This window comes from Carcharodon carcharias, chromosome 15 (genome assembly GCF_017639515.1).
Source record: "Carcharodon carcharias isolate sCarCar2 chromosome 15, sCarCar2.pri, whole genome shotgun sequence".
In the NCBI taxonomy this organism is placed as follows: Eukaryota; Metazoa; Chordata; class Chondrichthyes; order Lamniformes; family Lamnidae; genus Carcharodon; species Carcharodon carcharias.
The window spans coordinates 124,338,031-124,363,527 of NC_054481.1; the positions used below are offsets into that span (position 1 = coordinate 124,338,031).

Consider the following 25,497-nt stretch of genomic DNA (forward strand, 5'->3'; position numbering starts at 1 on the left):
TTTCTCTGTGTGCGGATGTTTCTCTGTGGGCGGATGTTTCTCTGTGGGCGGTTGTTTCTGTGTGTGTGCGGTTGTTTCTGTGTGTGTGCAGTTGTTTGTGTGTGTGTGTGTGTGTGCGTGTGCGGTTGTTTCTGTGTGTGTGTGCGGTTGTTTGTGTCTGTGTGTGCGGTTGTTTGTGTGTGTACGCGGTTGTTTGTGTGTGTGTGCGCGGTTGTTTGTGTGTGTGCATGTGTGTATGGTTGTTTGTGTGCACGCATGTGTTTGTGTGTGCGGTTGTTTCTGTGTGTGTGGTTGTTTGTGTGTGTGTGCATGTGGTTGTTTGTGTGTAGTTGTTTGTGTGTGGTTGTTTGTGTGCACGCATGTGTTTGTGTGTGCGCGGTTGTGTCCGTGTGCGTGTGCGTGTTTATGTGTGTGTGTGCGTTTGTTTGTGTGTGTGTGTGTCTTTTGTTTCTGTCTGTGTCTTTGTTTCTGTGTGTGCGGTTGTTTGTGTGTGCGCGCAGTTGTTTGTGTGTGTGTGTGTGCGCGTGCGGTTGTTTCTGTGTGTGTTTGTTTCTTTGTGTGCGGTTGTTTGTGTGTGTGTGTGGTTGTTTGTGTGTGTGTGAGGATGTTTCTGTGTGTGTGCGGTTGTTTCTGTGTGTGTGCGGTTGTTTCTGTGTGTGTGCGGTTGTTTCTGTGTGTGTGCGGTTGTTTCTGTGTGTGTGTGCGGTTGTTTGTGTGTGTGTGGTTGTTTGTGTGTGAGGGTGTGGTTGTTTGTGTGTGAGTGTGTGGTTGTTTGTGTGTGCGGTTGTTTCTGTGTGTGTGCAGTTGTTTGTGTGTGTGCGCTTGTTTCTGTGTGTGTGAGCGGTTGTTTGTGTGTGTGTGTGTGGTTGTTTCTGTGTGTATGTGCGGTTGTTTCTGTGTGTGTGTGCGGTTGTTTGTGTGTGTGTGTGCGGTTGTTTGTGTGTGTGTGTGCGTACGTGTTTGTTTCTGGGTGTGTGTGCGCATATGTGTTTGTTTCTGTGTGTGTGTGTGCGCACATATGTTTGTGTCTGTGTGTGCGGTTGTTTCTGTGTTTGTGTGTGTGGTTGTTTCTGTCTGTGTGTGCAGTTGTTTGTGTGTGTGTGTGTGGCTGTTTCTGTGTGTGTGCGGTTGTTTCTGTGTGTGTGCGGTTGTTTCTGTGTGTGTGCGGTTGTTTCTGTGTGTGTGTACGGTTGTTTCTGTGTGTGTGTACGGTTGTTTCTGTGTGTGTGTACGGTTGTTTCTGTGTGTGTGCGGTTGTTTCTGTGTGTGTGCGGTTGTTTCTGTGTGTGTGCGGTTGTTTCTGTGTGTGCGCGGTTGTTTCTGTGTGTGCGCGGTTGTTTCTGTGTGTGCGCGGTTGTTTCTGTGTGTGCGCGGTTGGTTCTGTGTGTATGCAGTTGGTTCTGCGTGTGTGCAATTGTTTCTGCGTGTGTGCGATTATTTCTGCTTGTGTGGTTGTTTGTGTGTGTGTGTGTGTGCAGTTGTCTGTGTGTGTGCGTGGTTGTTTGTGTGTGTGCGGTTGTTTGTGTGTGTGCGGTTGTTTGTGTGTGTGCAGTTGTTTGTGTGTGTGCAGTTGTTTCTGTGTGTGTGCAGTTGTTTCTGTGTGTGCGCCAATGATTGTGTGTGTGTGTGCGGTTGTGTGTGTGTGCGCGATTGTTTCTGTGTGTGTGTGCGGTTGTTTCTGTGTGTGTGTGAGGTTGTTTCTGTGTGTGCGTGTGTGTGTGTGAGCGGTTGTTTCTCTGTGTGTGTGTGCGGTTGTTTCTGTGTGTGTGTGCATTTGTTTTGTGTGTGTATGTGTGCAGTTGTTTGTGTGTGTGCGGTTGTTTCTGTGTGTGTGCATTTGTTTCTGTGTGTGTGCGCCAATGATTGTGTGTGTGTGTGCGGTTGTGTGTGTGTGCGCGATTGTTTCTGTGTGTGTGTGCGGTTGTTTCTGTGTGTGTGTGCGGTTGTTTCTGTGTGTGCGTGTGCGGTTGTTTCTGTGTGTGCGTGTGTGTGTGTGAGCGGTTGTTTCTGTGTGTGTGTGCGGTTGTTTCTGTGTGTGCGTGTGCGGTTGTTTCTGTGTGTGTGTGTGTGTGTGTGAGCGGTTGTTTCTCTGTGTGTGTGTGCGGTTGTTTCCGTGTGTGTGTGTGTATGGTTGTTTCTGTGTGTGTGTGTGTGCGGTTGTTTCTGTGTGTGTGTGTGCGGTTGTTTCTGTGTGTGTGTGCGCGGTTGTTTCTGTGTGTGTGTGCGGTTGTTTCTGTACGTGTGTACGGATGTTTCTGTGTGTGTGTGCGGTGGTTTGTGTGTGTGTGTGTGGTTGTTTGTGTGTGTGTGTGTGTGCGGTTATTTCTGTGTGTGCGCGGTTGTTTCTGTGTGTGTGCGCGGTTGTTTCTGTGTGTTTGTGCGGTTGTTTCTGTGTGTGTGGTTGTTTCCGTGTGTGTGTGTGTGCGGTTGTTTCTGTGTGTGTGTGTGTGGTTGTTTCTGTGTGTATGTGCGGTTGTTTGTGTGTGTGTTTGTGTGCGTACGTGTTTGTTTCTGGGTGTGTGTGCGCATATGTGTTTGTTTCTGTGTGTTTGTGCGCACATATGTTTGTGTCTGTGTGTGCGGTTGTTTCTGTGTTTGTGTGTGTGGTTGTTTCGGTCTGTGTGTGCAGTTGTTTGTGTGTGTGTGTGTGTGCGGTTGTTTGTGTGTATGTGTGCAGTTGTTTGTGTGTGTGCGGTTGTTTCTGTGTGTGTGCATTTGTTTCTGTGTGTGTGCGTCATTGATTGTGTGTGTGTGTGCGGTTGTGTGTGTGTGCGTGGTTGTTTGTGTGTGTGTGTGTGTGGTTGTTTGTGTGTGTGTGTGCGGTTGTTTGTGTGCGTGTGTGTGTGTATGGTTGTTTCTGTGTGTGTGCGTGTGTGTGTGTGAGCGGTTGTTTCTGTGTGTGTGTGTGCGGTTGTTTCCGTGTGTGTGTGTACGGTTGTTTCTGTGTGTGTGTGTGCGGTTGTTTCTGTGTGTGTGTGTGCGGTTGTTTCTGTATGTGTGTACGGATGTTTCTGTGTGTGTGTGTCTGGTTGTTTGTGTGTGTGTGTGTGGTAGTTTGTGTGTGTGTGTGTGTGTTCGGTTATTTCTGTGTGTTTTTGCGGTTGTTTCTGTGTGTGTGCGCGGTTGTTTCTGTGTGTGTGCGCGGTTGTTTCTGTGTGTGTAGTTGTTTCCGTGTGTGTGTGTGTGTGTGCGGTTGTTTCTGTGTGTGTGTGTGTGGTTGTTTCTGTGTGTATGTGCGGTTTTTTCTGTGTGTGTGCAGTTGTTTGTGTGTGTGTGGTTGTTTGTGTGCGTGTGTGCGGTTGTTTCTGTGTGTGTGCGGTTGTTTCTGTGTGTGTGCGGTTGTTTCTGTGTGTGTGCGGTTGTTTCTGTGTGTGTGCGGTTGTTTCTGTGTGTGTGCGGTTGTTTCTGTGTGTGTGCGGTTGTTTCTGTGTGTGTGCGGTTGTTTCTGTGTGTGTGCGGTTGTTTCTGTGTGTGTGCGGTTGTTTCTGTGTGTGTGCGGTTGTTTCTGTGTGTGTGCGGTTGGTTCTGCATGTGTGCGATTGTTTCTGCATGTGTGCGATTGTTTCTGCGTGTGTGCGATTGTTTTTGCTTGTGTGGTTGTTTGTGTGTGTGTGTGCGGTTGTTTGTGTGTGTGCGCGGTTGTTTGTGTGTGTGCGGTTGTTTGTGTGTACGTGCGGTTGTTTGTGTGTACGTGCGGTTGTTTGTGTGTACGTGCGGTTGTTTGTGTGTACGTGCGGTTGTTTGTGTGTACGTGCGGTTGTTTGTGTGTGCGTGCAGTTGTTTGTGTGTGTGTGCAGTTGTTTGTGTGCGTGCGGTTGTTTCTGTGTGTGTGAGTGCGTGTTTGTTTGTGTGCATGCACGTGTTTGTGTGTGTGTGTGCGGTTGTTTCTGTGTGTGTGTGCGTGGTTGTTTCTGTGTGTGTGCGCCCGGTTGTTTGTGTGCACGCATGTGTTTGTTTGCGTGTGTGCAGTTGTTTGTGTGTGTGTGAGGTCGTGTGTGTGTGTGCGTGGTTGTTTCTGTGTGTGCGCGGTTGTTTGTGTGTGTGTGTGCGGTTGTTTGTGTGTGTGTGTGTGTGTGGTTGTTTGTGTGTGTATGCGATTGTGTGTGTGTGTGTGCGCGGTTGTTTCTGTGTGTGCGCGGTTGTTTGTGTGTGTGTGTGTGTGTGTGTGTGTGTGTGGTTGTTTGTGTGTGTGTGCGATTGTGTGTGTGCGGTTGTTTGTGTGTGTGTGTGCGGCTGTTTGTGTGTGTGTGCGATTGTGTGTGTGTGTGTGTGCGGTTGTTTGTGCGTGTGTGCGATTGTGTGTGTGTGCGGTTGTTTGTGTGTGTGCGCGGTTGTTTGTGTGTGTGCCCGTTTGTTTATGTGTGAGCGTGCATGCGTGTTTGTGTGTGTGCGCATGCGTGTTTGCTTCTGTGTGCACACGTGTGCGTGTTTGTTTCTGTGCATGTGCACACGTGTGTGTTTGTTACTGTGTGTGTGCGGTTGTTTTTGTGTGCGCGCGGTTGTGTGTGTGTGCGGTTGTTTGTGTGCACACGTGTTTGTGTGTGTGATTGTGCGTGTGTGCGGTTGTTTGTGTGTGTGTGTGCAGTTTTTTCTGTGTGTGTGCAGTTGTTTCTGTGTGTGGTTGTTTGTGTGTGTGTGCAGTTGTTTCTGTGTGTGGTTGTTTGTGTGTGTGTGTGTGCAGTTGTTTTTGTGTGTGTGTGCGCGTGTGCAGTTGTCTCTGTGTGTGTGTGCGGTTGTTTGTGTGTGTCTGCGTGGTTGTTTGTGTGCACGCATGTGTTTGGGTGTGTGTAAGGTTGTTTGTGTGTTTGCAGTTGTTTCTGTGTGTGCGGTTGTTTCTGTGTGTGCGGTTGTTTCTGTGTGTGCACGCATGTGTGTTTGTTTCTGTGCATGTGCGCATGCTTGTTTCTGTGCGTGTGCGCGTGCGTATGTTCGTTTCTGTGTGTGCGCACGTGCGTGTTTGCTTATGTGTGCACACACGTGTGCGTGTTTGTTTCTTGTGTGCGTCCACGTGCATGTGTTTGCTTCTGTACGTGTACACGTGCATGTGTTTGTTTGCATGTGTGTGCATGCGTGTTTGTTTGTGTGTGTGCACGTGCGTGTGTTTATTTCTATGTGCATGTGCTTGTTTCTGTGTGCGTGTTTGTGTTTGTTTGTGTGTGTGTGCGTGTTTGTTTGTGTGTGTACGTGCTTGATTATATGTGTGCGTGCGCATGTGTTTGTTTCTTTGTGCGCCGCATGCATGTGTTTGTTTGTGTGTGCATGTGTTTGTTTCTGTGCGTGTGCGTGTTTGTTTCTGTGCGTGTGCACGTGTTTGTTTCTGTGCATGTGCGTGTGTTTGTTTGTGTGTGCATGTGGACATGCATGTGTTTGTTTCTGTGCGCATGCATGTGCCTGTGTTTGTTTCTGTGCGTGTGCACGTGCGTGTGTTTGTTTGTGTGTGCATGTGAACATGTGTGTGTTTGTTTCTGTGCGTGTGCGAGTTTGTTTCCGTGTGTGTGCGCATGTTTGTTTCTGTGCGTGTGCGTGGACATGTGTGTGTTTGTTTCTGTGCGCATGCACGTGTTTGTTTCTGTGTGTGTGCACGTGTTTGTTTCTGTGCGTGTGCATGGACATGCCTGTGTTTGTTTCTGTGCGTGTGCACGTGTTTGTTTCTGTGCGTGTGTTTGTTTGTGTGTGCATGTGAACATGTGCGTGTTTGTTTCTGTGCATGTGAGCGTGTTTGTTTCTGTGCGTGTGCGTGGACATGCGTGTGTTTGTTTCTGTGCGCATGCATGTGCCTGTGTTTGTTTCTATGCATGTCCGTCTGCGTGCACGTGTGTGTTTGTTTCTGTGTGCGTGTGTTTGTTTCTGTGTGTGTGCGTTTGTTTGTGTGTGCGTGTGCGTGTTTGCTTCTGTGTGTGTGCGCGTTTGTTTCTGTGTGTGTGCGTGTGCATGTTTGTTTCTGTGTGCGTGCGCACGCTCATTTCTCTGTGTGTGTGTGTGCACGCTCATTTCCCTGTGTGTGTGTACACGCATTTCTCTGTGTGTGTGTGTTTGCATGCATGCATAGACCAGAACTCGTCCAGGTGTTTTCCCACAGTCTCAAAGTTCAGAGGGAACTGGTAAGTGTGGAATCTCGGACATGAACCCACATTCACCTCATCCATGGTCACTAATGTCACCCATATAAAGCTTTCTGAATGCTGTTGGTTTGTGCAGTTGCAAGAGACTGGTATCTGTCTGCTCTGTTATTTTCTGATATCTTGTTGACAATGGAAGAAAAAGGAAAGACTTGCATTTACATAGCGCCTGTCACAATCTCAGGATGTCCCAAAGTGCTTGACGTTCTTTTGAAGCGCTGTCACTGTTGTAAGTGTATGATATATAGCAGCCGAACTGACCACATAATCTGTTTGGCAGATAAGTGTGGGCCAGGACACCAGGGAAAACTCCACCGCCCTTCTTCGAAACAGCGTCATGCGGTCTTACACGTCCATCCGAGAGGGCAGACGGAGCCTCGGTTTGATATCACAACAGAAGATGGCACACCTCCGACAGTGCAGCACTCCCTCGGTACCGCAGCAAACTGGCAGCCTAAGGCCAGGATTTTCCAGACCCACCATGGCTGTGGAGGGGGTGGGGGGGTGGGGGTGGGGGGGGGGGGGGGGGGGGGGGGGGGGGGGTGGCTGCGGTGGGGTGGTGGTGGGGGCAGGGCCAGAAAATCCCGGCCGAGTTTTTTGTGCTCAAGTGTCTGGAGTGGGACTCAAACCCACGACCAGCTGAAATAGAGCCGGGTGTGCTACCTACCACTGAGACAAAGCTCAAACCAACAAATGGCGCAGTGTAATCTGCTTGCCCAGTGATCTCTCCAGGTACGTACGTGGCTATTACATGAAATTTGTGACAGTTTAAAGGTCAATCTGTCCTGGTTGACCTGCTGTGTGTTTCTGATATTGGCCATTTGCACACGTTATCACAGAGATCAGCAGATCTCGACCTTCCGAATTCAGGTTGATCCACCAATAAAGAATAGTAACACCCAGAGCCGTTTATATCAGGATGGAAAAGAAACTGGCGAAAATACACAGGCAAAACAGGAAAGTTGGAGTGTTTTTTTTTTAAAAATCTCAACAACTGGAAATGATTCAATGGCTCACTGTTAAAAATATCACCTGGCAGCACCAAGTATATATGCAAAGTCTAGAGTATATAAAGGTGTTGTCTGGGTCACATTACTCTGACAGGGGACTGGTTAAGGAATCGTGAATGTTTCTACTCCTTGACCCTATTTACTGTGCTGGAGGCGGCACAGAGAGAGACAGCATTCCAAAATATTAAGCAATTGACCATCTATTCCGTGCCAAATGGCAAACAATGCAGCCCACATTGGGAAAGGATGTGTGAGGGAGGCACCAGCACTTAATATTATGATGGGTTTGATGGAGCAGGTACAGTAAAACTGTGTTTTTACTGGCAAGTGAGACGGTGACCAGCGATCCCAGGTTTACATGGGATAACATAGGATATACAGCATAGGAACAGGCCATTCCATTCAGCCCAACCAGTCCATCGCAGTGTTTATGCTCCACGTGAGACTCCTCCCATCTTTCCTCGTCTTTATCTACCATCATAACCCTCTATTCCCTTCTCCCTCACATGCTTGTCTAAACAATCGGCTAAAGAAAGAGAGGGAAAATGAGAAGATTTTTTTTCCCCCCTCCCACTCCATGAAAGGCTGATGGGAGCAGATTCCTTTGGGAACTTCCAAAAGCCAACTGCGTATGTACTGGAAGGGGACTTATCTGCAGGGCATCGAGAAAAATTGGACAGGTCTTTCAAAGAGCTGACAAAGGCATGACAGGTTGAATAGAACCTTACCCCACAGACAGAAGGAGGCTATGATAGCAACGGGTGATTCACCAGAATGTGACATATTTCAGCCATGTGGGGCTATTTTACAAGCCTGCCTGCTCGGACAGTGGAAAGCAGCCTCCCAGAGTTTCCCATTTGCATTGGAACAATCAGAATGACAGGCTCATTAAACCACCCCTTCAATAAGGACAAGCCCAACCTGAGTCTGAGGGACTTGAGCAGACATTTGTAAATAAGTACCTGCTTGTGAAAATGCATATACCTATTTCTCTCTCCTCACTCTCTTTAATCTCCCTTCTGTCAATTTAAGACTGTTCAGTGCAGAGAAGAGGAATTTTGGCACGGGTTATTTCTTGCTTAAACAGTCCATAGCTTTAATTTTACACTATAGGAATGTAAGGGTATGAGCAGGTTAACATTAAGCCAGTTACTCATTTGTGCACCATCATTCACTGTGTCATTAAAGTGCTGTTACATATAGATAAAAACAAAAAAACTGCGGATGCTGGAAATCCAAAACAAAAACAGAATTACCTGGAAAAACTCAGCAGGTCTGGCAGCATCGGCGGAGAAGAAAAGAGTTGACGTTTCGAGTCCTGTCGAAGGGTCATGAGGACTCGAAACGTCAACTCTTTTCTTCTCCGCCGATGCTGCCAGACCTGCTGAGTTTTTCCAGGTAATTCTGTTTTTGTTTTGCTGTTACATATACTTGGTCTTTTTAAAAATATATGACATAAAACACTAGACAGTGGAGGGTCTGAAACATCTGAATTTTTAATATGATGCAATGTTCCCTTCTTATGCCCAAGGGTCTTTGCTGGCCAATCTAGCTGAGCAAAGCAGTTTCAATTTGTAATGTCTGCTTGAATTTTGAGAGCCTCAAATTTTGGAAAGGGCGGTTCTTAATATTGGATCGATTCGGAATCGGAACATTGAGGCCTGTTAGTCTCGGAGACTTGGGATGTATTCAAATTGGCGGGAGCAAGGATTTAAACTTCACACAGGTAAAAGCAAAATACTGTGGACGCTGGAAATCTAAAATAAAACCATAAAATGCTGGGAAAACTCAGCAGGTCTGACAACTTCTTCCTACTGCTCCCTGGACCATGACCCCACCACAGTACGCCAAGCTGTTGTTTCCAGGACTGTCACTGACCTCATCTCCTCCAGAGATCTTCCCTCCACAGCCTCCAACCTCAGTCTCCCAATCCCATACGGCCCACTTCTACCTCCTTCCCTTAAGGCACAAACAGGACTGTCCCGGCAGACTGATCGTGTCAACCTCTTCCTGCCCCACCGAACTCATTTCTTCCTATCTTGACTCCGTTCTCTCTCCCCTTGTCCAGTCTCTCCCCACCTACATCCATGATTCCTCTGATGCCCTATGTCATACCAACAAGTTCCACTTCCCTGGCCCTAACCGCCTCCTCTTCCGCTTCTCCCTTGAACAGAGGCTCAAACAATCACCTTTACTCTCCTCCGCCTGGCTGAACATATTCTCTCACTGAACAATTTCTCCTTGAACTTGTCTCACTTCCTCCAAATAAAAGGTGTGGCTATGGGTACCCGCATGAGTCCCGGTTATGCCTGTCTCTTCATGGGGTATGTGGAACATTCCTTGTTCCAGTCCTACTCCGGCCCCCTCCCACAACTCTATTTCCAGTACTTCGATAACTGTTTCAGTGCCGCTTCATGCTCTCGTCTGGACCTGGAAAAATTAAATCAATTTTGCTTCCAATTTCCCCTTGATCACCTTCACATAGTCCATCTCCAACACTTCCTTTCCCTTCCTTGACCCCTCTGTCGCCATTTCTGGTGACAGACTGTCCACCAATATTCATTACAAGCCTACCGACTCCCACAGCTACCTTGACTACAGTTCCTCACACCCTGCTTCCTGTAAGGACTCCATCCCATTCTCTCAGTTCCTTCGCCTCCGTCGCATCTGTTCCGATGATGCTACCTTCAAAAACAGTTCCTCTGACATGTCCTCCTTCTTCCTTAACCGAGGTTTCCCCCCTACTCTGGTTGACAAGGCCCTCAACCGTGTCCAACCCATCTCCCACGCCTCTGCCCTCACTCCTTCCCTCCCTCCCAGAACCATGATAGGGTCGCCCTTGTCCTCATTCTTCACCCCACCAGCCTCCACATGCAAGGGACCATCCTCCACCAGTTCCAGCATGATGCCACCACCAAACACGTCTTCCCCTCAACTCCTCTGTCAGCATTTCATTGGGATCATTCCCTCCGGGACACCCTGGTCCACTGCTCCATCACCCCAACACCTCAACCCCTTCCCACGGCACCTTCCCATGCAATCACTGAATGTGCAACACCTGCCCCTTTACCTCCTCCCTCCTCACCTACCAAGGGCCCAAACACTCCTTTCAAGTGAAGCAGCATTTCACTTGCACTTCCCTCAATTTAGTCTACTGCATTCGCTGCTCCCACTGTGGTCTCCTCTACATTGGAGAGACCAATCGCAGACTGGGTGACCGCTTTGCGGAACACCTTCGGTCTGTCCGCAAGCATGACCCAGACCTCCCTGTTGCTTGCCATTTTAACACCCCACCCTGCTCTCATGCCCACATGTCCGTCCTTGGCCTGCTGCATTGTTCCAGTGAAGCTCAACACAAACTGGAGGAACAGCACCTCATCTTCCAACTAGGCACTTTACAGCCTTCCTGACTTAACATCGAGTTCAACAATTTCAGACCATGAACTCTCTCCTCCATCCTCACCCCCTTTTTTTAATCCCCTTTTTCCTACATGCATTTTAATTTTTTATCCATTTTAATTTTTATTCCTTTATCTGTGGTTTTATCCCCTTTTTTTATCCTCCCATCCCATTTTCTATCCTTTCATTCCCCCCACCACTGCCCCCTCCCCCACCCCATCCCCTACAGGTCAATCTGTAACTTGTTCCATGATGTTCTTTCACACTATGCTACCCTTGTTCTGCTATTATCACATTCTGCTTTCTTACCTTTATGCCACTATCAGCGTTATTTATAATATTAACCACTGCCATTAACACTCCTTTTGTCCTTTAGTTCATGATACCTTTGTCAGCCCCTCCTTTGTCCCCATCTATCACTGGCCTCCTATCCAGCTCCACCTGCCCCACCCTCCTTAAACAGTATAAATTCAATCACATTTCCATTTCTCTTCAGCTCTGAAGAAGGGTCATACGGACTCGAAACGTTAACTCTGTTTCTCTCTCCACAGATGCTGCCAGAACTGTGGAGCTTCCCCAGCATTTTCTGCTTTTATTTAACCTTCGCATGTTGCCCCACTGTATAGTCTCGAGGACAAAAAAACCTTGCATTCTCGTATTCTTCTGTGTTAACACTGCAGTAAAAAGCAAGCTAATGCTAACGTTTCAATAGTTCATTATTGCAATGTTGGTGCTTGTTCCTGTGAGAGAGGAAGACCAAGAAAGGGGAGGAGGCCATTCAGCCTCTTGAGTCTGTTCCGCCAATCAGTGAGATCAAGGTTAATCTGTACTTCAATTCCATTTACCCACCTCAGTTTTGCATTCCTTACTATCCTTACCCAACAAATATCTATTTATTTCAGTCTGAAAAGCTCCAGTTGGCCTAGCATCACAGCCATTTGGGGTGAGAGTTCCAGATTTCTACTGCACTGTGTGTGGAACAATGTTTCCTGATCTCGCTCCTCAATAGTTCAGCTCTAATTTTAAGACTATGTCCCCCTCGTTCTCGGCTCCCCGCCAGAGGAAACATTTTCTCAGTGTCTAGTCTATCAAATATCTTAAAATACCTCGATCAGATCAGCCCCCTATCTTCTCAATGCAACCCGTCCTTGAAATTTAACCCTTTAAGCCCCCATATCATTCTGGCGAATCTACACTGGAACCCCGCCAAGGCCAGCATATCTTTCCTGAGGTGTGTGGTCCAGAACTGAGTGTCTTGCTCCAGATGGCAGTCTGACCAAGGTTCTGTGTAACTAAAGCATAACCAACTTGCCAACGTGTGAACTGAAACCTTGTAAATTTGTGCGCCAAGGGAGACAGACAGGGTCTCTTGCATTTTAAACCAAGGAAGCATAGAGATGCACCAACCTTCTAATGTTCATGGGCGCCACGCTCTCCCATGTGTTTGTTTTTGGATTATATCTTTCCACTGAGTTAAGGCAGCTAGTCCCATCGTTGCCACCAGCGACGTACAACATCCCCTCGAGCACCGCCACACCAGCACTGCTCCGGCGGCTCAGCATGTTAGCGATAGTGGTCCACGTGTTAGTCTGCACAAGGAAATCATGAACAGTCAGGCAAGGGGACAAGGAACTGGTACAAAAGGTGGACACGTGAGATACACCCTTGACTTCAATGGAGAAAAGAAGGCAGCGTACAAAGCAAACCCCACCCTGTCAGTTCCCTGACACGTCAGATTAGGTTAAAATTGTCCTCAAGTGGTTCTACATTCACATTTTCTATTTGAAATACCTCTCTGAGGTTTCCCCTTGCTCCCCCACAGTGAGGTGGCTCCATTCATGGCTCTAAAGCCCCGGCTATTCCAGCCCTTATACCAACACTTAGGGTTCGGTCTCATGGCTTTTCTCTTCCACGCCTTCAGGAGTTGAGTGTCTCCCCTATGTCTTAGTGACCACAGCCAGACACCGTGCTAAAGGTACAGCCAGAGTCAGACCTGGGTGCTGTACAGTCAAAAAGTACAAACTACTGCTAAAAAAGAAAAAGGGAGCAGAACTAACACACCTCTGGAAGGTCAGCCAGGCCACTTCTGATGAAATAAACTGAACATGGTGCATTCTTGCTTTACTGTAAACTTATCTGGATATTTGGGAAGTAAAAACGTTCTCTCTGAGACAAAGAAAGCTAGGGACTATCTGTGAGGGCAATCTGAAACACCAAAATCAAAAATATCTGCGGTAAAATAAGTAAAAAATAATCCTAAAAGCGTAACAAGTTTTATTTGAAGAACCCCATGACATGCAATGCAGTCCTCCCCCCTGTAACTCTCAAATCCTAATAGTCCTCACCACTTAAATCGTCCAATCAGACTATCATAAAAAGTTGGCCATAAGCATGAACCATCTTCCACTTTCAGCACTCTCAATTCCAAAGCCTCTGCCACACTCCAACACGGTGTTAAATGTTCTGGGTATTTTGGGTAAAATAGTTCAGGTTATAGGTGGCACTCCTTAAAAACACCAAAGCAAAAGATGCCCCAGTAAGGTCCAAAGTAACTAAGAGATCATTCTGCACCTCTGTCGTCATTATGACCACTACTTCCTGGTTTTACATTATATATTTTTCAGTCTTATGGCCACACTTGGAGCTCTTGGAACTCCCTCCCTAACAGCGCTGTGGGTGTACCTACACCACATGGACTGCGGCGGTTCAAGAAGGCAGCTCACCAACACCTTCTCAAGGCCAATTAGGGATGGGCAATAAATGCTGGCCCAGCCAGTGATGCCCACATCCCATAAATGAATGGAAAAAAATCCACCTAAGGAATATTTCACAATATCTAAATCATTAAGAAGCTCTACAAAGAAATAGCTGAACCTTAAGAATATTTTTAAATACCGAGCTCCCGGCATTTTAGCACCGAGCTTACTTTACTGATATTTTAATTCTTTAGTTTGAATAGCACGAGATGCGGACGGAGAGGAGAAATTGAGCAATGCGTGTGGCAAAATCACACTTGCAACAGTGCAGCTGTTCGAAGTGGGAGATATTGTATAGGGTTTAAAAGTGTCTGACCAGGGAGCTAGAGCACTGCCAACAGTGCTCAGCCTGAGTATTGGATTACCTGCACCATTACTTTGGGCTGAATCTGTTTACGGGGATAAGTTTGTAATTGTAGGGGTTTCTACTGTAGTTGTAGTTGTAGGGGATTCTATAATAGTTGTAAGGGACTCTATGATTAGGGGAATTGATAGCTTCCTTTGTAAGCAGGATCGAGAGTCCCGCCTGGTATGTTGCCTGCCCAGTGCCAGGCTGAGGGACATCTCTGACCGGCTTGAAAGGATTTTGGAGAGGGAGGGGGAGGATCCAGTTGTTGTGGTCCACGTCGGGACAAAATAACATAGGTAAGACTAGGAAAGAGGATCTGTTTGGGGATTATCAGGAACTAGGAACTAAATTAAAGAACAGGTCCTCAAGGGTTATAATCTCCGGATTACTACCCGAGCCACATGCAAATTGGCATAGAGACGCGAGAATAAGGGAAGTAAACATGTGGCTAAAGGAGTGGTGTGGGAAAGAGGGGTTCCATTTCATGGGGCACTGGCATCAGTATTGGAACAGGAGGGATCTGTACCGTTGGGACAGTCTCCACCTGACCGATCTGGGACCAATGTTCTAATGAAAAGGGTAAATAGGATGGTCAACAGGATTTTAAATTAGAAAGTGGGGGGGGTGGAGGGAAGGGTAAAACTCCAAGAAGCATGACTAATGGGAAACAAAGCAGCATGTTAGCGTGTGGGGGGGTGGATTCAACTTCATGGAAAATTATGAAAAAACTGAAAAGAAAGGAGAGCCCAGGAGAGGCTATTAGAGTCTCCAGAACACAAAATAGGACAGAGTGTTTGGAAAGGGCTAGTAATCTAACTTCAAGCACATCAGGTAAAGGGACGACAATGAGAAAGGGGACGGGAAATACAGGACTGAAGGTGTTGTATCTGAATGCATGCAGTATACAAAATAAGGTAAATGAGCTTGTGGCGTAGATTGAAATTGGCAGGTATGATGTGGTGGGCATCACGGAGACATGGCTGCAAGGGGATCAGGTCTGGGAGCTAAATATCCAAGGATATACATCCTATCGAAAAGATAGGCAGGTTGGCAGAGGGGGTGGGGTTGATTTGTTAGTAAGAAGTGAAATTAAATCGATAGCAAGAAATGACATAGGGTCAGATGATGTAGAATCTGTGTGGGTAGAGTTGAGGAACTGCAAAGGTTAAAAAACCATAATGGGAGTTATGTACAGGCCTCCGAACAGTAGTCAGGATGTGGGGCACAAGATACACCAGGAGATAGAAAAGGCATGTAAGAAAGGCTAGGTTACAGTGATCATGAGGGATTTCAATATGCAGGTAGACTGGGAAAATCAGGTTGGTAGTGGATCCCAAGAAAAGGAATTTGTGGAATGTCTACGAGATGGCTTTTTGGAGCAGCTTGTGGTGGAGCCCACTAGGGAACAGGCAAGTCTAGATTTAGTGATGTGTAATGAGGCAGATTTGATAAGGGAGCTTAAGGTGAAGGAACCCTTAGGAGGAAGTGACCATAATATGATAGAATTTACCTTGCAATTTGAGAGGAAAAAGCTGGAATCAGAATGTAACGGTATTACAGTTCAATAAAGGCAACTACAGAGGCATGAGGGAGGAGCTGGCCAGAATTGACTGGGAGATGAGCCTAGCAGGAAAGACAGTGGAACAGCAATGGCAGGAGATTCTGGGAGTAATTTGGGAGACACAGCAAAAATTCATCCCTAGGAAGAAGAAGCATACTAAAGGGAGAACAAGGCAACCATGGCTGACAAGGGAAGTCAGAGACAGCATAAAAGCTAAAGAGAAAGCATACAATGCGGAGAAGAGCAGTGGGAAACCAGGGGATTGGGAAGCCTACAAAGACCAACAGAGGACAACTAAAAAAGAAATAAGGAGAGACAAGATTAAAAATGAGGGTAAACTAGCCAGTAATATAAAAGAAGATTGCAAGAGTTTTTTTAGATATATAAAGAGTAAGGGAGAGGCAAAAGTGGACATTGGGCCACTGGAAAATGACGCTGGAGAAGTAGTAGTGGGGAACAAAGAAATGGCAGAGGAACTGAATAGGTACTTTGCGTCAGTCTTCACAGTGGAAGACATGAGTGACATCCCCAAAGTTCAAGAGAGTTGGGGGGCAGAGGTGAGTATGGTGGCCATTACCAAGGAGAAGGTGCTAGGAAAACTGAAAGGTCTGAAGGTGGATAAATCACCTGGACCAGATGGATTACACTCCAGAGTTCTGAAGGAGATAGCTGAAGAGATCGTGGAGGCGTTAGTGGTGATCTTTCAGGAATCACCGGAGTCAGGGAGGGTTCCAGAGGACTGGAAAATCGCTAATGTAACCCCCCTGTTTAAGAAGGAAGTGAGGCAAAAGGCAGGAAATTACAGGCCGATTAGCCTGACCTCGGTCGTTGGTAAGATTTTAAAGTCCATTATTAAGGATGAGATTTCAGAATACTTGGAAGTGCATGGTAAAATAAGGCAAAGTCAGCATGGTTTCATCAAGGGGAGGTCATGCCTGACAAATCTGTTAGAATTCTTTGAGGAGGTAATGAGTAGGTTAGACAAAGGAGAGCCAATGGATGTTGTCTACTTGGACTTTCAGAAGGCCTTTGACAAGGTGCCGCACAGGAGGCCGCTCAGTAAGATAACAGCCCATGGTGTTAGAGACAAGGTACGAGCATGGATAGAAGATTGGCTGTCTGGCAAGAGGCAGAGAGTGGGGATAAGGGGGTCCTTCTCAGGATGGCGGCCGGTGACTAGTGGAGTTCTGCAAGGGTCAGTGTTGGGACCACAACTTTTCACTTTATACATTAATGATCTAGATGAAGGAACTGAGGGCATTCTGGCTAAGTTTGCAGATGATACAAAGATAGGTGGAGGGACCGGTAGTATTGAAGAGATGGGGAGGCTGCAGAAGGATTTGGACAGGTTAGGAGAATGGGCAAAGAAGTGGCAGATGGAATACAATGTGGGGAAGTGTGAGGTCATGCACTTTGGTAGGAAGAATAGAGACATGAACTATTTTCTAAATGGGGAGAGAATTCAGAAATCTGGAGTGCAAGGGACTTGGGAGTCCTAGTCCAAGATTCTCTTAAGGTTAAGTTGCAGGTTGAGTCGGTAGTTAGGAAGGCAAATGCAATGTTGGCATTTATTTCAAGAGGACTAGAATATAAAAGCAGGGACGTGCCACTGAGGCTTTATAAGGCTCTGGTCAGACCACATTTAGAATATTGTGAGCAATTTTGGGTCCCGTATCTCAGGAAGGATGTGCTGGCCCTGGAGAGGGTCCAGAGAAGGTTCACGAGAATGATCCCAGGAATGAAAGGCTTAACATATGAGGAACGTTTGAGGACTCCGGGACTATACTCGATAGAGTTTAGAAGGATGAGAGGGGGATCTGACTGAAACTTACAGAATACTGAGAGGCCTGGATAGAGTGGACATGGGGAAGATATTTCCATTAGTAGGAGAGACTAGGACCTGAGGGCACAGCCTCATTAGTAGGAGAGACTAGGACCCGAGGGCACAGCCTCAGAATAAAGGGAAGACCTTTTAGAACAGAGATGAGGAGAAACTTCTTTAGCCAGAGAGTGGTGAATCTATGGAATTCATTGCCACAGAAGGCTGTGGAGGCCAGGTCATTGAGTGTATTTAAGACCGAGATAGATAGGTTCTTGATTGGTAGGGGGATCAAAGGTTATGGGGAGAAAGCGGGAAAATGGAATTAAGAAACTTATCAGCCATGATTGAATGGCGGAGCAGACTCGATGGGCCGATTGGCCTAATTTCTGCTCCTATGTCTTATGGTCTTATGTAATCTGGCATTCCAACCAGAAAGCTGTGCTCACAGACTGAACAAGTCAGAGGATTATGAGGCACTGTAGTCCCATCTCCAAGCCATGCCCTGCAGTCACAGTTCCCCGCTGGGTGTGTGTTCAGGAAATGACCCCTTATTTAGCCTCATGTTCTATTTGAGCAAGTACAGCCGTCAGTGAAAAAAAAAACCTTCGCAGTCTTGCCCACCAGCAGACGCATAACCTTTTCTCATCTATTACATTTCACGTTGTATAATTATGGTTCCTATTCTGAGGATTGTTACACCTTTGTTTCCACGCCCACTATAAAATGACATGTCTTAGTCAATGCCAAGTACTGGTAGAGTTCTCAGTATGACACGCCCTCCCATGGAATGTCCTTTGCTGAGCCTGAACTTTCCTTCATGAGTCGGGAGTGTAGAGTTGGGGAAATTCCCACATACCTGACTCATGAAAAGCTGCCTCGGTTGTCCAGATTTTGATTCCGGGAGATAAGGTGGGGGGTGGGGGGTTGGGGGGGGGGGGGGTGTTGCTGTTAATGGGAGTCAGGCCCACCACCCCTGGAAACAGTGCAGAGGCAGCCACAGGGTTTGTCGGGTATCAAGGCGGGCTGTGTGAAAGCCCCTTCTTGATGATCTGGGCCTCATAAGGAAAACAGCAAAACAAAACAAAAAAAAAAACAGCTTTCTAGCCTTCACCACCACCTCCCCCCTCAAACCCCTACTCACTCTCCATGTCCCATCCATGCTACCTGATGCCACCTGGTGCCCCTCTACCCACACCCCCCATACTCTCCAATGTCAACCTATGCCCCTCTCTACCCACCTCCCATGTTCCTTTAACGAAAGCAGGAAGTGCCAAAAATACTCAGTAGGTCTGGCAGCATCTGTGGAGAGAGAAACAGAGTTAAAGTTTCAAATACCACTCTTCTTCCGAACTTCAAAGTCCAGTTCCAAAGAAGATTCACATCAGACTCAAAATGTTAACTCTGTTTCTCTCGCCAGCGATGCTGCCAGACCTACTACTGAGTATTTTCAGCACCGTCTGTTTTTATTTCAGATTTCCAGCATCCACAGTTTATTTGCTTTTATTCCCATGTCCCTTTATTGCCTCAATGCCAACTTAGTGCCAACTCATAGCAACCCATGGACCCCCATCCACCACTCTTTGCCCTTACACCCTCCATGCCAAATCACTCAGTATCTACCAATGGTAGATCTCAGGACCCATGCTAAGATGAAATGAAGTACTAAGTGTCTACTGATTAGTTCATTAAATACACTCTCATTGATAAAAGCACAACATTTAAATTCCTTCAACTACTTAATCCCTTATAAAAGCAGGCATTTGTATTCCTAGCCCCATATTAAAGACTTTATAACCACTTGGAGCTGTCAATCAAACTGTAAGCTGACAGACGCCCCACTGTGATAATGATAGGTTGAGAAATCAGTCATGCAGCACAAGTTCTAGAATGATAGCCCTCTGGCTTATGTCAACAGACAAAGTGAAATAGAAAGCACTGATATTTTTAAACTGCAGACTTACTAAATTTAAAGGACAGGTGATTTAAATATCTTGATAGCTCCAATGTGTTTATCCACTTTTTACATCTATTCATTTCTAATTTTAACAATCCCAAAGTGCTCCTGACCTCTTTCAAAGGGCACCTTCCCGCTCCCAAAGGCGTTCTTGGGCCTATCCAAGAGGGGACCCTTACCTCTCCAAAGAACTCCGGGAAGTTTAGACCTTCTCCTGAAAAGCGTAAAGGTGACAGGTCATGTTTTGGGCGTTCCACTGACAAAAACGCGATCTGTTTGAAGGCAGCCGCACTTCTGCACACGCACAGCTGCCTCCGTGAATGACAGATGTGCAATCTACAACCCACCCCCATTGCCCTCCCTGGTGAAAATGGTAGGCGCCATGTTTTGGGGGTAGTATTTCCGGATCCGGGGCTCCGGTGTCATTCTGGATAAGCCGGAAATCCCCTCGGTCTCCATGAGGATTCAGGCTGTGATGGCAGCTGGAAATTTAGAAGCTTAGTGCATCCAGTAAAAAAAAAACAGTAAGAAAACTCAAGTTGCATGTTATAAAAAGTATTCGCTAAAATAAATGAAGGGCCATCATAATATAATCAAGGATTTGCAGCGAATTTAAGATCTTAACTTAATCATGAAGGTCTGCTGTGTCCGTTAGAACCATTTGATTAAAAGGCTGCAGTGTAAGGGACCCTCATTACCCCATGTATAATCAGGGACTAAATATACTGTCTTCCTTTATTTGTGAATTAAATCTTCCACAACGTTCAAGCTTAAATCTTTTCACATGCACTTGCATTATTGCTGTATAAAGTTCAGTGTTCGGACAAAGCCACACAGGCAAGAAATTCGCACAGGCCACTTAAAGAACATCAGCAGAGGTTATAAACAGCAATATCGTCACAGTGCTTGGATGAGCCGTGGAGCAGTTTGCGAGATGTGGCACAGATGAATCAGCCCTACCTTACAATAGCGGCTGCACTCCATTGGATGCAAAATGTTTTGGGCTGTCCTAAGGTTGTGAAAGGTGCTATATAAATGCAAGGTCTTTCAAGTCCTGACCCTTGCCCCTGGGAGCTTCTGGTACCCCGAGTGCAAAGGTCAGGACAACTGGACGGGCGAGAACATAGCAAATGACTCACATTGGTCCCTGCAGTGATCTACACAAAGTCTACATCATTCAAAGTGCTAAAAGACAAAAAGACTTGCATTTATGTAGCATTTTTCACCACCACCGGACATCTCAACACACTTTAAAACCAACGATGTACTTTTCGAACTGTAGTCACTGTTTAATGTAAGAAACACAGCAGCCAATTTGCACACAGCAAGTTCCCACAAACAGCAATGTGATAATGACCAGATAATCTTTTATTTGGTGCGTTGATTTGGGGAATCTTGGCAAGGACATTCGGGATAACTCTCTGCTTCTGCTCGAAATAGTGCCATGGGATCTCTTCTATCCAACTGAGCAGCAGTTGGGGTCTCAGTTTAACATGTTAACAGAGTTTCACTACATTTAAATTCCTTCAACCACTTAATGCCTTATACAAACAAGCATTTGTATTCATACCCGCATATTAAAGGCTTTATGACCAGTTGGAGCTGTCGATCAAACTGTAAACCCACAGCTCAGCGCTCCCTCAGTACTGCACTGGAGAGTTAGCCTTGTTTTTGTACTCAGGTCCTCGAGTGGGACTTGAACCTGAAACTTGGTGATGAAGAGGCAGCAGTGCTACAGCTGACTGATCTAGGCTTCTTGAAACAGATGCCTGGTCTATAACGTTCCCCTCAAGGTTACGAAGTTTGGCCTGCGAGTGCCGTAGGAGACAAAGCATGGGAGAGGGTGCTCGCAGCTTCCCAGCTCATTTATATGGCCGGAGACAATCACCCCTGCCTGCCAGTGATACGCCTTCTCTGTTTATACAGCAATTCTCCTTTGGATCAGTGGCTCTATTTTGGCAGTTAATTTCCAAAATCACATTTATCCCTTAACCGGCCTTTGTTTCATTGCTGCATGGAGTTAGGTCAGAGATTGGCCATAATCTCAATGCATGTCACAACAGGCTTGAGGACAAAATGGCTTCCTCGGGTTGCCATGCTGTTTGTGGGAGCTTGCTGTGAGCAAATTGGCTGTTTCTTTTCCTACCACACAACGGGGACTACGCTTTTAACGAAAGAAAAGGCAATTTGTTCCTACAAAGTGCTTGAGACGTTCTGTGGTTGTAAAGGCCACTACATAAATGCAAGTCCTTCTTTAAGACAGGGCATCTTAATATTTCTAGAGGGTTGTCCACACTTGAAAGTGTGAAAACCACCACGGTGACATAACACTCTGGAGTGCCAGCACACACTATGCCACCCTATCATACAGCTGAACACACAAGCCCAATGGGAAAGAAGCTGATTAAATCCTACAGGGTTGGTCGTTACCAGTGAATACTAAAGTCAAGTGTGACATCTACTGGTTTATGGTAATACAAATTGCAGCTCCCTTATTGTAGTACTTTACAGTGGAGACAACAGCAATTAAATGAAGGTGAGAATTTATTACTAAGGTATGCCATTGTGAACATACATAAATTCACACATCTCAAGATGAGACTTTCCGATGACAGATTTGATCAAGTACTCTCCGCATCACCCAGTGAACCCAATGACATTAATACTTGTGTCTAAGGACACAAAGGTAGTCAAGCTATGATCTATAGCCACAGATGCAGGCCACATTGCCCAGGTTCCTGTTTTGTTCACACGTAATGATGCCTGGACCAATATTTATCCCTCAAATCAACACTGCTAAAAGGAAAACAGATTATTTGGTCATTATTTCCTATTGGGCTTGTGTGTACAGTTGTATGATTGCTGTTTTTGGGATCTGGCTGTGTGTAAATCGGCTAGCATGCTCTGGAACTTAGTGAGGCCGTGAAAGGCACTATAAAAATGCAAGTCCTTTATTTTTTATCTTTTAGTTCTGAGTCACTGGTGTGCCCTGCCAGGAGTTGGATCTGTACCGGGAGCCTTAGAGACTGCGTTAAAAACCCTGAGACCAGAGGCAGGAAACTCTGGCACACCTGGGCCCAGACAATTACACTGTATTTTCGGTCACTGCTCCTGAACCTTGTCCAGCCAGGAAAATTGGCTGCTTTTTGGTAAACTTTTGAAATTCTTTGTGGCCGAGTTTGTTGAGTCTAGCGATCCTCTCTGCTCATCTTTTCCGAATTCTCCCAGCCCTCCCACCATATGAACTTAAAGTGATATCATTCCCAGTCTAGACGACTTTGGAATGAGGACCAGAAACAATGCAGATGGGATGAAACGTGGGTGAGCTCCCAGCAACGCCAGAAACGACGGAGCTACAGAAGCGGACTTCCTTCAAAAGCCATCCCAACCCTGAACAAATCCACACTCGGGGGCCCTAGGACAAACAGCAGATACATGTGTGCGCCCAATTACCTGTGGATCGTATTTTTCGACTGTTGCTAAGTGCGAGGAACTGTCATATCCACCAACAGCATAGAGATTGCCATCTGAAAGGACAACACCATTAAAACACATTTAGTGAGTTATTAGCATGAGTTTCTTTGACTACCCAGCCTGATTTCTGGCACACATACAAACCTCTCACTGTGTTAAAGAGCCTCCAACCTGAGCGACTGAGAAAGTCCCTACACTTGCCAGCCCTGCAGTCATACCCGGGAGTCTCCAGGAATTGCGGATTAGTGTTAATCTCACTGCACTGTCATGAGCAAACCCCGATGGGAAAGGGGCAAGATACAGCTCCCACCCGTTTGTTGGAACATATTTAAATCGCCAGTTTTAAAAACATTAAGAGGTGGCGAAGAAAGACTTCCGGGAATACACCCGACCGATGCTCCTTGCAAGTTTTTTTTTGGTCCGACATGAAGACAGCTCTCTCCTCGAAAGGAACATGTCCCACTTAAACCCAAGGCTCATCAGCCATTCCACAATAAGACTGGGCCGGGTTCCCCTGCAGGCTTCAGGGCCCTGTTGTTGAGGCCAAGTGGCCACCCCAAGGCCGCACTTGTTGGGGAGCCAAACTGGAGGGCGTTATTTTCCTGTCTCCTGATTGGCTACCTTCATGTTTGCAGCCTATTAAAAGGACAGCGGATGGCTCCTGATGCTGGTGGCCCAAGCAGAGGACCGGCAGCTCCGGAGCCTCGGCAGCCTCACTGGGAGACATGGGCGCTGTTGGGGCAGGTTGGGGACGGCAAGGGCACCTCAACGAGAAGGGGTCAAGATAATGAAATATATTAGATGGGTTGAGGAGAGGGTAGTGGGAGGCCCTGTGAAGCAGAAGGGTAAACCCCTGGGGTTAGGGGAGGGGAGGGGGTGGGATGGAGGGCGTGGGGGTTGGGGGGTGGGGGGGGGGTTAGGGGAATGTGGTCACTGAAGCTACAAGGGCTGCCTTTTTTTATCTGAGACTGTCAATGGGGTATAGAGCCTCCATGACGCTGCTCCAATGTTGGCAAGACCAAAAAAATCATCCCCCATTGGGGCTCTAATTAATTACATTGGATATTGCTGAAAAGAGAGACATGTTGCTGAAGCTTTTCATCTTGCACTCATCAGGACAAATGCAAGAATGCCAAATTTCAAATGATCACAACAGTTTATACTACAGGAGAAAGGGGTGCTGATGGGTTGGCAAGTAGACTCTGATTGGGGGTGTTGCCAAGGAGCAAGTAGTGGGGAACCTTAGGCTCTTATTGGTAGATATTACTCTTTCTGAGTGCTAGTTAGTATAGTAATCAAGGCAACAACCTTAATCAACAGGACCACTATTCCCCTACAACCTCCACAGGCTTAACTAATCCCAGAAACTAAGAGCAAACATGTTGCCACAAGCTCCCAACCCTCATTGCTCTCAATGTAAGCCAAGTCCTACTTAGAACCCTGCATGTGGTGACATGCCTGACCCACCTAGAGGGTTAGGTTAAAATCAGGGATACAGGTTTCACGGTGATAACTTGGGATCTGGCTGCATGCCAAGATACGGTTAAACAGACACCAGCAGGCCTTTGGTGCCATGCCCTGGTGCAAATTTCTTAACGCATGGGTTTTGATTGCGGCCATCAGCAAGCTGTTCGACTATGCCAGGGTGGGGGATGGTTGGGCGGGGGGGGGGGGGGGCGGTGGGAGGCATCATAATCTAACCCTTTCCCCTCAAACACCTGTACATTCCACACTGGTCCCTGAATGACAATCAGCAATGAGAACGCAGCTCAAACCCACACCCCTCTACCGCGGTGCCAACTGAGACACTCCCTGTGCCACCTCAAAAAGGACCAGCTAGGCTGGCAAGGAGAGGGGAGCAAACTTAGGGCCTTCTCACCTGTGTCACACCTCTTTGTACATTGACCTGTTGTGCCAGCAATGGTTCCGCTGATGTTTCAACCTGCACAGAAACCTTGGACCCAGTGAACACTGGCAGACAGTTCCCCTGAACCCAAGGGGAGCAGTTATTGCCAACAGCTTGCATAGCAAGTTAACAAAAAAAATCTTTCATTCGTTAAATTAGCTTCTCAGTGATGATTTAGCATTTGCACTCTCTAGATTTCTCTGTATTTTCCGTTGGCATTAATTGATTGCTCGCAGCCAGAGTTTGAGGGGGAAGAACACCCACCTAGTGTTGCAATTCGAACATATCGCCTCCTTGTGCTCATGGCAGCAATTGAGGACCATGTCCCCGTCAGTGGGTCGAACCTCTCCGCACTGTGGATGCAAAAGTAGAAGGAGGCAGCTATTAAAGGCAAGCGTCTGAATGGTCCCATTGTCAGGCATCTGAACCTGTGCAAAAATGCATTTGTGCTTCACACGAAAGACGGTTTGCAAATAGAACTGGAATTTTGTGTTCGGACTGATCGACTTATCCCTGTGATAAAAACAGTTTTGAGATTTTTAAATTGCTTTTAGAATTCTCTCTCTTCAATTTTGCTCCACCCCCACCCCCACACTCCTCTCCAGAGCGTTCTGGCTTCTTCTGGAACCTCACCCTCAAAGCGTCCATTCTCCATGCATGAGATGAGTCAGTGCCAGTCGGCAAGCTCTTCAACAACAACTTACAACTACTTAACACCTTTAATGCAGTAAAACACCTCAAGATGCTTCATAGGAGTGTAATCAGACCAAACTTGACACTGAGCCCAATCAGGAGGTGTTAGTACAGGAAACCAAAAGTTTGGTCAAAAAGATTGGCTTACGTCATATTTTAAAAGGGGGGGAGCAAAAGTCAGAGAGTTCGGGCCAGACAATTCCAGAGTTTACGGTCTAGTTAGCCGAAGGCACAGCTGTCAATGGTCAGGAGAAGGAAATAGGGAATGCACCAGAGGCCAGGATTGGAGGAGCGCCGAGATGTCAGAGTGTTTTATGGCTGGAAGAGTTTACAGAGATAGGAAAGGAAGAGGCCACGGGAGGAACTGGTTAGGAGGATGAGAACTTCAAAATTGATGTGTTGGTGAACCAGGGTCCAATGTAGGTCAGCAAGCACGGAGGTTGATGTTCAACAG

At 46.8% G+C, this 25,497-nt stretch overlaps 1 protein-coding gene across 1 annotated transcript in view; it reads right to left on the minus strand.

Annotated features, from left to right (window-relative positions):
- klhl17 (kelch-like family member 17) overlaps positions 1–25,497 on the minus strand; it is a 216,559-nt gene that overhangs the window by 162,376 nt on the left and 28,686 nt on the right. Inside the window, exons 8-10 of the mRNA XM_041206767.1 lie at positions 24,615–24,703; positions 22,424–22,497; positions 11,936–12,117 (exon numbers count right to left, since the gene is read on the minus strand). Of these exons, the coding sequence (XP_041062701.1) occupies positions 11,936–12,117; positions 22,424–22,497; positions 24,615–24,703 (345 nt within the window). The remainder of the gene's footprint in view (positions 1–11,935; positions 12,118–22,423; positions 22,498–24,614; positions 24,704–25,497) is intronic.